Source organism: Phaenicophaeus curvirostris, chromosome 22, assembly GCF_032191515.1.
Source record: "Phaenicophaeus curvirostris isolate KB17595 chromosome 22, BPBGC_Pcur_1.0, whole genome shotgun sequence".
Classification (NCBI taxonomy): domain Eukaryota; kingdom Metazoa; phylum Chordata; class Aves; order Cuculiformes; family Cuculidae; genus Phaenicophaeus; species Phaenicophaeus curvirostris.
Genome location: NC_091413.1, coordinates 2,191,978 through 2,203,443, shown reverse-complemented (window position 1 = coordinate 2,203,443; position 11,466 = coordinate 2,191,978). Strand labels below are relative to the sequence as shown.

Below are 11,466 nucleotides of genomic sequence, written 5' to 3'. Positions count from 1 at the left end.
GTATTATTTCAGATAGTGGGTTATTTGTGATCTTTAAACACTGCTATTTCAAGTCACCTTTCCTAAAGGCATCTCGAGCGCGTTGCTCGCTGCACACCCACTTCTGACTGGCGCACATGACGCGAAAAACATTTGTGAACGTGCTGTATAAATAAGTGTAAACTACATTCATTCAGCATCTGACAAAACACACGCTGCATGCCCTCCGTGTCAATCTTCATGCCCAGAAAAATCGAGGCTAAATAAACTTGTAAGGCTACTTCATCTGTGCTGTGCTTACAGGCCCATCTTTTTCACCCAACTCATTTTCAGAATGGGCAGCACATCCCCCACAGATAAAGATAAAGCCTTGCCTCTCCTGGATTCTCCTCCAAAGACGGGGAAAAGCAGAGTTTTTCTATCCACAAGACCTGCAGAATTTACCAGGCTTGGGATTTATTTTTCAAAAATCAATTTACAGCTCTGAAAGCTCAGTTAACATAAAAAAAAACCAGCGAAACACTGTGCATGTTCAAAAGAAAAATTGCTCTGTGCTGGGATAAAAGCAGGCGCCGCATCTTCCTCCTTTGAGAAGGAAGAGAGGGAAACCTGGGCTTCTATAGGGTCTTTTTCAGGCAAGGACAAGCGACTCTGAGCACCCCAAGCCCCACAAGGCAAATAAAATGTGTCTTGCTCTGCTCTGCCTACCAGCTGACTGTATCCCAGGCCTCCCTCGGGCGGTCGGGGGCTGGTGCCGCGTTTCACCCTCTGCTGTTCGCTTTTTGCTGGCCAGGTAGGAAACATGGAGGGGTCAATAGGAAGGGGAGTCTCTCGGAAATACTCGTGCTTCAAACCATCTTCGGCAGTGATTCTTCTGGCTGGGTAGTATGTCAAAAAGCTGAGAAGAATTTGGGAAGACAATGAAATAGGAAAGAAGTGAGACAGAGGGACAGAAAGAAAAACTTTAGCTCCAAAGGTATGAATTCTTCAGAAATGTGATTTAGAATGTTCTGATTTTTAACAATCATGTAGAAAATCTATGGAAAAAACAAGATCTCCGTTTCCCTTATTCTTTAACCTGATCTCTAGAATGTTCTGCTCTCTTCCCCTTAAATATTGTAATTTAATTAACAAGATCTTGTGGCAGCCTGCATGACAGCTGACTCGCCACATAATTAAAATGACAGAAATTAACTAGACCTACTACTGAAATTTTTTTTTTGTTCTTCTAGGATACAGATGTGCAAGAATAATCCTGGATGGAGGTTTAACAGCAGGTGTTCCGAGCATGGAACACTGCAGAAAGCTGTTGTGAGAGCAAGGAATATCACAGCCAAACTTCAAATGCATCAGCAGGTTCTGACAAGGTTAATGCACTGAAAGCCCACATTGCACCACAAATCATTTCTCCCTCACTTTCATAGCACATGAACACGTTTTCCCAAGGATCCTTAGGAGCTGGCACTTACTTATTCATCAAATCAAAGCCCTGGTCAGAGAGGAGGGCTCCAAATCGCTTGCGTAGATTGTTATAGGGATACTCTGTGAATGTCATCTTCTTCACTGCTGGCAGCTCGTTGTAACCAGGCCAGATTTTTTCACTTGGAGTACCCAGATCCTGTAAATTAAAATATCTCCTTAATAAACTCATTGCAGAGTGCAACCCTTCTGCTTCTTCATTATGTGGCTAGAGGAGCTGATGAGTGTTGAGAGCAAACCGACAAAACGCACATCCTGGCTTTAGCCAACAAGAAGTACAGAGTAAAGAGTCTGAATTGAGGCTGAATCTCTGCCAAAGAACAACGAGCACTTCTAATTGCTTACTGCTCTCATGTACCCATCCCTAAACCCAGCCAGTTCGAATCCAAAGGTGTGAAAAACATTACCTTAAAAACTTTGTTAATCTGGTCGATTTCTGATTTCCCCGGAAAGAGCGGTTTCTGTGTTAGCAGCTCTCCAAATATGCATCCCACTGACCACATGTCTATCGCCGTTGAGTATTCCTGAAAGAGGGAATATACGACGCCTTTAAAATTAGTACAATACTTGCCCCACGTTGTTGTTGTTGGGAGGGGTCGTTGCTGTTTTGGTTTGGGGCTTTGGTGGTTGTTTTAAGGATTCTACCCCTCTGGACAGAACTCGGAGAGTCCTTCCAGTGCCCAAGGCACCACTTTTTGACAGTTAAAATTACTGTGAATTACAGGATGAGTAATACCCATCTACACAAATACCACAGGATAAAACATGAGTCTCCACAATGCTGCTGCTCTTTTTCCCTCACAAACAGAGCACAACGAGCATCCTAACGTGCACTCTTTCACTGAAGCCCTGCAGAACCCTGATTTAATCCAGATTTCAATTATCAACAGGTAGGGAACGCTGCTAGAATGTTGCCAGCTCTGGAGTGTCACGAAGTTTAGACTATGCTTAAAAAATAACACTAAAAAATCCAGCTGCTCTTCTGCCTGTGGAAGGTGGGACCTTTTTAGCTGTGTTATTCGGAAAAATAATACTGAAGATTCAGGATTTCCACCCCAAAATCAATATAAAAAATCAAGCATGCTCGAACCGTGTTCCTAAATCATAAAATAAAGTCAGTCTGAAGAGTCATTCCTTGCCATTTGTTTTAGCACCCAGAGGAACGAGGAGAAACTCACCTTAGCTCCGAGCAAGAGCTCTGGAGCCCGGTACCAAAGTGTCACAACCACCGGCGTGTACGGCTTCAGGGGAGAGCCGTATTCTCGGGCGAGTCCAAAATCTCCAACCTAAAGGAAAACTGGTAGTTAGCAGGATTTCCAGCACAGACCATGCCCTTTGCTAACAGTGCCAGTGTGTGTTGGCCATGCTGGCTATTGCACGGCTTTCAGCCTCCAAAAACAGCCACAGACACACTGTTTCTCTTGGGCCTTTCTTGTCTTTTTCCAGCGATGGGGAAATGCATTTTCCCCTCCCTAAGGCCAAGTCACAGTTCCTGTTATTGATCACCTTGACAGAAAGCTTATATGGCAAGGGAAACAAAACCAAAAAACAAGAGATGTTGACTTCAACTTTGCAAGCAAGAAAAGAATTCAAAGTGCAGTTTTCCTGAGAAAGGGAAAGGCTCAACAACAGCAAAGGCTGCAAGATGTCAGTTGTGGCACCAGCCAACTGGCAGCTGAAATTCAGAAGTAAAAACTGAAATGTCCTGATCTTATCGGTACTGCTTTTCTCTTAGATTTTTGTAAGTGACACTGTCGTGCACGTGGTAGGGCATCACCAGGAACTTAATGCTGTTCAGACTTCAAATCACGCTACAGAGAACTCAGTATTCCCTAGACCGTGCCCGATGGTCACATCCTCACACAAACCTTACAGTTGTGGCAAGTCAGCCTCTTTGCTTTACTATTAAAATCCATTATTTCACAACTGTTTGATGAGCCACACCTCATACCTCTTATAAATCAACACAAAACATCCCACCCTGCTTTTGTCACAGATGAATCAAACCAATTCCACATTATGAGCTTTTTCCCAAGTGCAGCGTATTTCATGTAATTCTTACTTTTAAAATGCCCGAATGACTGAGCAACAGGTTGGAGGTTTTCAGGTCTCGGTGAAGTATCCAGTTGTCGTGAAGATGCTTGACTCCTCGCAGTAACTGGATCATCAAGGTTTTCACCTCACCTGAAATAATAAAGAGAAGCCAAATGTGTTTGGGAGAATAAATCTATAATTTTTGTTGTCTAGAGAAGAGGGAGGACTGCGGTGGGGAGGAGAAGAGGTCAAATTAAAAGCACAGCAATGATTGCACCACAAAAATATCCCAGAACAAGAACACGTAAACTCATAGAGCTGCCAATAAAGCAAAATTAATTTGGAAAGCTGGGCTGCATCAGAAATTAATGCCTCTCAGAAACATGGGAAGTGGCCAAAATTAAAACCCAGTGTTCTTTTCCTGTTTAGCTCAGGGGAAACTCCCTCAATTTCCCATCTGAGCCTCCCCTTCACCCTAAGGATGCATCACTTAACTATCACTATGAATATCAGCACTCCCAGCCTACGATCTTATCTGAACTTGTATCGGTGAAATCAGACCAACTAGAAAGAAGCAAAACCATCTCTGTCCCAAAGAACACGCGTAGGACGTTGCACCCGCACAGGTCACCGGGCAAAGCTGCTTCTCTCGTGTCAGCACAGCCCAGAGACACCAAGGTTTGTGTCAGTTTTGAGAATGATGGGAGAACACTGGCAAACAGTACCTGGTAGAAACGGTTGCTTCATTGTTTCCATCAGACTCTTGAGGTCATGTTCGACGTAGTTCATCACAATATAGATTTTGTCCATATTACTGCCCACAACAATTTCCTAAAACACAGAAACAAGGGATCAAAACAAGCACACAGTATTTAAAAAGAACACAAAAACGAATTTTAGAGATTCACTGGCAAGAGGATATGTAGTTTTATGGGTAATATATAACTACCTACAGAAGCCAGCTCTGCTATGAATGCTAATGTTTTTATAAGGGCATTTTAAAAGCCAAGAGGCAATATTTCAAAAACAAAAATACAGCAGATTCTTGTCTTACTCTGACAGTGACTATATTTAGGTGTTGTGCTTTCAGAATAGTATTTATTTCTCTCAGAGAAGTAATAGGAAAGCCTTCTTTTTCCTTTTCCATTTTCAGTCGCTTCAGAGCCACAATTTCATCTGCAAAGAAAACAAAATTATTAACTGCAGATTTCCGATCAAATCACTAATAAAATACACGTTAAGAGACCCCCAGTGTTGTCACTAATTCAATTTATTGGAATGAAATGGTTACACAAGACATTATGTCGAACCAAGAAGCAAAGTCAGTCTCACATTAGCAAAGGAAAAACAGAAACCACCACCACCACAAGATTGCCAAGTTTGAAGAATAAAACCCAAACCAGGAATCCAAAAGCTGCATCGTGCATTTTAGTGCATTCCAATATAACTCATGTGGAAAGAAACTAAAGAAAAAGTGTATTTAGCTCTAAACTCCCTGCCAGAGTGAGGAAGACAAGACAGCAGACAGAAAGGCCACCAATGCAGTTCACCTCTGTGGAAATCAAGGTGCTACACAAAACATTACTGAAGTAAATTAATGAATACACCCAGTTTTTACATATTATGGAGAGTAACAGTTATGTCAGTTTGGGAGCAGCCCTCAAGGCAGAGAAGGAAAAGGAAAACAAGCTCATGGAGTTGTCCAGTAAACAAGAACTCAGAGAAACCGCGATGCCAGCTGTGTCCTTACACTCCCCAAAGGAGACCAATGGTCATTTTATTCTAAAATCAACAGAGGAACCAAGGCATCCAGCATTTAAACACATCACCAGAATCACAGCTCGTCGGTTGGAACCTGAGAATAAGCCTGATTTCTGCCTAAGTCTGCTCTGGAACACAGTTTTTTTTCTACAACAATCTACGGCAGAAAATAGTCACTGTCGCACCGAGCGCTGCTTTGTGAATCCTCTAAGAGGCAGCTGTGCTCACAGGACATTCTGAAACCTCCCAACCCGGCACCTATCCACAGATCTCAGGCCAGAAAGAACCATCTTTTGAGCCAGAAACAGAAGCCACGCTGCTCTACACCATCGAAGCCAAGAGAGAGGTCACTTCTGAACTCCAAGTACTCCATGTAAAGCCCTTCACACACACACAGAATCACACAGAATAACCAGGTTGGAAGAGACCCACCGGATCATCGAGTCCAACCGTTCCCATCAAACACTAAACCATGTCCCTCAGCACCTCATCCACCCGTGCCTTAAACACCTCCAGGGAAGGTGACTCAATCACCTCCCTGGGCAGCCTGTTCCAGTGCCCAATGACCCTTTCTGTGAAGAATTTTTTCCTAACGTCTAGCCTAAACCTCCCCTGGCGGAGCTTGAGGCCATTCCCTCTTGTCCTGTCCCCTGTCACTTGGAAGAAGAGGCCAGCACCCTCCTCTCTACAACGTCCTTTCAGGTAGTTGTAGAGAGCAATGAGGTCTCCCCTCAGCCTCCTCTTCTCCAGGCTAAACACCCCCAGCTCTCTCAGCCGCTCCTCATAAGGCCTGTTCTCCAGCCCCCTCACCAGCTTTGTTGCTCTTCTCTGGACTCGCTCCAGGGCCTCAACATCCTTCTTGTGGTGAGGGGCCCAGAACTGAACACAGTATTCGAGGAGCGGTCTCACCAGTGCCGAGTACAGAGGGAGGATAACCTCCCTGGACCTGCTGGTCACGCCGTTTCTGATCCAAGCCAAGATGCCATTGGCCTTCTTGGCCACCTGGGCACACTGCTGGCTCATATTCAGTCGGCTGTCAACCAACACCCCCAGGTCCCTCTCCTCCAGGCAGCTTTCTAGACAGACTTCTCCTAGTCTGTACCACTGCATAGGGTTGTTGTGCCCCAAGTGCAGGATTATATCAAGTCCTCAGCCGGTTAAAAATCACAGATTATTCTTGGTAAGGAAGAAAGTATTTCAGACAGATGTTGTTCATCAATGAGAAATGCAGAACCATAATTTGCCCTAAACACCATAATAACTGGAGGCCACTTTTACTAACCAGTCTTCTTGTCCTTTGCTCTGTACACGACCCCGTACGTTCCTTCTTCAATCCTGTTCAAACACTGAAACTCCTCCACGCTACGACATCCCTGAAAAAACAGACAGACGGACATTTACTCCTCCAGCTTCTGGGGGAGGGGTTTGCTTAGTTTTCTTTAATAAGACACAAGGTAAACTTCAGCAACTTTGCAGGAAGTTAAAATTTACCACATGATTACTTCATATGAAAAAGGCACCTCTGGGGTTTATTTTCACTCAGATCTCTAAAGGAATTCTGGACAGTTTGTGTTTTAGTTGATTAATAAAATTATTTCGTTAACTTTTTACTCATTCCCTTTGGTTCAGAATAAATTGAAATTTCTGTCACAATGGCAAAGACAGCAACTCGGCACCTTAGACTGATACCTTTCACTTACCTCAATCAACAAAAATATGCTTGCTCTTCCTATTTCTACACTTTGCTGTTGGCTACAAGAATAACCACCTGTCAGTTTCTATTCACAGCGACAGAACTTGGTTTTAGATAGCAATACCAAGATATCCGAGTATCAAAAGTATTATTACATTCTTATTTAATGAGTAATCTCATTTTTGCTTCATGCACATTTGAGTCAATTTATAGGCAGAACATGCCTCGCTATCTCACACACAAATACGCCTTTACGATGGTAACAAAGCAGCTGGGGAAATCCATCTGCCGTATTCTCAAGCATTCTAGAGGTGATCCCCTACCTGAAGCGCAGGAAGATACTTCGGAAGCTCTTGCTTCAGTTCAATGGGGGAGGAAGCTGGTGAGTCAGGAACATAGTCTCCTTCTGACATTGCGTTGGAATGAGGGGTGTCTTCCCCTACTTCCTCCTCTTCTACTTCGCTTCCCGCTGAATCTCGGTCAAACCTCGACTCTGTAACTTCAAAAGTCAGAATCAGTCGGGGAAAGAGGAAGCCATTTGGAACAATTACATTCAGCTTTAGAGAAATAAGGGCAGTGAAACACTGATCACTATATCTGATAGGTGAGCAGCTTAGTTACTGTAACAAAGATAAGAAAAAGCCCAATTTCTCCTCTTTGCAGTTCTTTTCAAGAACTCGATTACAGGCAGGGACACATCATTTCCAGTGTTAAATACAGTATGGCAGAAAAATAAGTTTTTACACAAACAGAATGAGGGAGAAAATTGCCACAGTGTATCTCATTCTGATTGCAAAGCTTTTTTGATGACAAGACAGTACAAGAGAGCCAAAATGAAAGAGAAGGGCACATTATCTCATTAGACTGAGCTCTGATATCCTCTAAACATCCATCTTGGAACAGATTTCAAGGAATTTCCAATTCTGACATGAGAATGGCCCCAAAATGCCAAACACACGATGCTTTAGAAGGAAGCCAAAATGGCAGTGTGAAATACATTTAAATTATTTTTAAATATTTGCAGAAATAGACTTATTTGGCTACAAAAATTCAGCCAAACGCTTCTTTAAATATTCAGTATTTGCATTGTACCAACTGGGATGTGGTTTCCATTCTCCCGTTCCTCCTCTTCACTCATCTCTTCCTCGCTCACCTCTTCTGCAAAACAGAATCAAGTTCAAGTGAATAAATCAACGCTTCCATAGTTCCTCGTAAGACAGCGCACTGTGAAACACTTCTCTAACTCGCCAGACCTTCACTACCTGGTTAGTGACCTCATATTTCTGTGTCACTTGGAAAGCAAATGCTTCCCCTAACTCAGCAGAACTGCACCTTTCAGCTTCCAACAAGGAAGATAATTCTTAACAGTTATCTGGGAAATCAGAGACTAGGGCAGCTGAATAAATTAAATCAGGAAACTTATGAATATTTGCTTATTAACTGTAATTAATTTTTAAAGAAAAATACCCAGCCATCGGAGCACACATTTGTGCCTTTTCTGTACTAATTAATTACAAGAAAGGCTGTAAGTAGACTTCTTAACTGAAATTTTATGCTCATTTACTTTTATCAGCATGAAAAAAATTATGATATTTGCAATTGAAAAGAATTCAAAATGACAGAGACATTTGTATTTCACCCCCTCCCCCCAGGTAAGTGCAGAATTGTTCTCTACAGAGTGTTTGTTATGTACAGAACTACGTCAGCAGTTCACCTTACACCATGTAGGAAGACAAAAATGACCCTCTTTCTAATCCGGCTTCTTAGATGAATAATCAGCATTACCTCTATATAAAAGGATAGAATATGACTTGTACTTGTTTTTTTTCTTTTTAGTTATCTTGACCTGTGAGGTCTCAGCCTATCCTAGACTAAAAGAAAAGGAAAATGTTCAAATAAAACACTACAGAACGAGAAACAAAGAACATAACAGGCCATTCTCGGGCCTGCTTTACGTTACTCACCAGCCGACTGCTCAGACACTTCCTCAGAATTGCTTCCCGTCTCCTCTTCCTCCTCCTCTTCCTCCCCCTCTTCCTCAGAACCTTCACTACTAGACTCTTCCTCCTCCTCTTCCGAGCCTGATCCAGATTCTATCCAGGAATAATCAAACACATAACTGAGTAGGCACATGCTCTAAAAACAGCGTTTCCTCCACAGACAACCACACAATTAATGGCATGTACTAAATTGCATTTAATTACCTGACGAAGACTCTGCCGAGCTGGTTTTTCTCTCACTGTCACTGATGTCTTGCAAGTCCGAAAGAGGATCTCTCTCTTCTGGTTTCTCTTCTTTTACTGCTGAGACCATAAAAAATAAAAACAGGGTGCTGACTGAATATCACTTATTAGAAGTGTAAAACTCTGAATACCCAGATAACGGTGATGCTTGCTCTGGCCATTAAACTGGTGCTGAACGCCGTATACTGAAAATACAGAGCACTCAAAAAATTCAGACTCTGCTCAGAAGGCAAACAGCTTTTCTGAACTGCAGTGGTGCAAGATAAACAACCCCAAACCCAAAAACCCGACCTTTTGGTTTTTAAGCATGATACACATGCCTAAGCCCCTCTAAGTGTAATTACTAAATAAATAAAGAAATAAATTAAAAGCAACATGGTAATGAGTGTCACCACAGCAGGGTCTCACTAGGGGTGTGCTCCCAGCACTCAGTATTCTAACACAATTCACCTGGAGCACCAGGAAATCACAGGTGTGAGTAACTGTGATGGATCAGACAGCAGCTTCCAAAGACACTGCCCGCCTCCACCTGGGGTTCCAGCTGACTGTACTTGGCAATCAGTTTACTTGAAATTGTTACGCTTCTTTTTACAGCTACACTCCCTAACAAGGCAGACGCAGAGCTTTCTTCTTTAACCAAAGACCCTTCCATGTCAGCTAGGCAAGCTCTCTACCCACACTCATTTTCTGACTTAGAAAACAAAATTCACTATCTGACCAAAATACTACCTTAAGCATTTATTTTCTTCTACAAGATGAGAAGACGCTTAAAGTATATTGATCTCTGGAAGGTATTAGCTTAGTTCCTAACAAGAAATCCAGCTGGATCTAGTGTAAACAATCCCTTTTTAACCTGCAAGGGAATTAAACTATTAAATGTTAAAAATTCAGCCAGTTGCTTCTTTTGTCACTGAATGAAGTTGCTTACTTTGAAACTTTTAAAGTTACTACTCCTATTAAAAAGGAAAGACTTCTTTATTTGTCACTTGCACAATTACCTGCAAAACCAGCACTGCTTTAGAAACCAGTACATATTCACGAGTATTGCAGGGCGATGCCACCACGGCTGCAGCAGACAACGCTTTCGTAGGGTACCAGGGATATACGTTTACTACTATAAATTAAACACAACCCCAGAACAGCTCCTCCTGGCCCCCAGGCAAAGACATCACAAAGTGGCAAATGCTACCTGGTTTCCTGCTATCTGCTTGCTCAACCTTGTCTCTTTGCTGTCGTAATGGGCTGCGACTCCAGGGTCTCATTTTTACTTTGTCTCCATATTCTTCCCTCACTGTTCTATGGTGTGCAGAAACTAGTGAAAACAAAACCGGAAGAAATAGTTACATCTCCCTGCCCTAGTCGGAACACTCCTGTCTGCCACAGCCACCGGCTTCGCGAACTTCTCATTCTTCCCTATAGACTGAAGGGTAACAGGGAGGAGTGGAAATGGAACCCAGCTACACCTAGGAGATAAAGGATTTACCTCATGCACAATAAAATATGGGTTTGTATGACCTGGAGAAAGGTGCTGCCGTACTTGGGAAACGGAAGCAAGATGCCCTGTATACCACACAGTAAACACCCTGAAACTAAGGCGTCCAAGCCAGAGAAAGAAGTGGACAGATCAGCAAGACATGTAAAGGAATAAAACCAGCTAAGGCTTAGAAGGAGCTCATAGAACATTTAGAGCAATAAAAATACCTAAAATGGAAGGCTAGAAAGACTGAGCAATGTCAGCATAAATATCAAGCACAAAAAGGAGCTGTTAGGTATGAGCTGAGCTAGAAAGAGTAAATAAATACAGCTGCCTCTGCTACTCTTTGTTACTTGATCACAGGAATGGGCCCCGATTTTTATCCCTGAAACAGTGATCCTCTAACCAAGAACCATCTGAACTTAGACTGCAGGCACCTGATATGCTACGCAAAGTGGGTTCGTGGGTAGAAGTTAACTTAAATTTCTCGGTTATCAGATCTTCCCCACTTGACTCCCACTACAGCTTTTCGTGTGGCTGGAGCGCTCACATAGTCTCGCTCCCTCCCTTTGCAATCTATTTCTTTAAATCCTTACAATATTTAATATAGAGATTTGCAAAATCTCTGTCAAATCTCTATCAACTTGGGTTAGACTCAGACAAAGAGTTCAGAAGTGACTGGGATCATGACAGAGACAAACACAGAACAGTGCCAAAACATAAATCTTACTTCTATAGGAAGCCAATGGAGGGAAAGAAAGACTTCCTGATTAATCAATATACCGTGATATTAAGGCATATGA

At 42.6% G+C, this 11,466-nt stretch overlaps 1 protein-coding gene across 8 annotated transcripts in view; it reads right to left on the bottom strand.

The window, feature by feature from the left end:
* The window catches only part of LOC138730047 (cyclin-dependent kinase 11B), a 35,467-nt gene that overhangs the window by 2,576 nt on the left and 21,425 nt on the right, over positions 1-11,466 (bottom strand). For 4 of the 8 annotated variants that reach the window (XR_011338992.1, XR_011338993.1, XR_011338994.1 and 1 more), the window contains exons 7-19: positions 10,379-10,501; positions 9,151-9,249; positions 8,911-9,039; positions 8,039-8,104; positions 7,270-7,445; positions 6,536-6,626; positions 4,547-4,668; positions 4,218-4,323; positions 3,521-3,642; positions 2,637-2,744; positions 1,866-1,982; positions 1,449-1,597; positions 688-877 (exon numbers count right to left, since the gene is read on the bottom strand). Coding sequence is in view for 5 of the 8 variants with exons in the window: in XM_069874765.1 (XP_069730866.1) it covers positions 688-877; positions 1,449-1,597; positions 1,866-1,982; positions 2,637-2,744; positions 3,521-3,642; positions 4,218-4,323; positions 4,547-4,668; positions 6,536-6,626; positions 7,270-7,445; positions 8,039-8,104; positions 8,911-9,039; positions 9,151-9,249; positions 10,379-10,501 (1,598 nt within the window). In the remaining 3 variants the exon portion in view is untranslated. The remainder of the gene's footprint in view (positions 1-687; positions 878-1,448; positions 1,598-1,865; positions 1,983-2,636; positions 2,745-3,520; positions 3,643-4,217; positions 4,324-4,546; positions 4,669-6,535; positions 6,627-7,269; positions 7,446-8,038; positions 8,105-8,910; positions 9,040-9,150; positions 9,250-10,378; positions 10,502-11,466) is intronic. The other 4 variants (XM_069874773.1, XM_069874766.1, XM_069874767.1 and 1 more) reach the window with 3 other exon arrangements.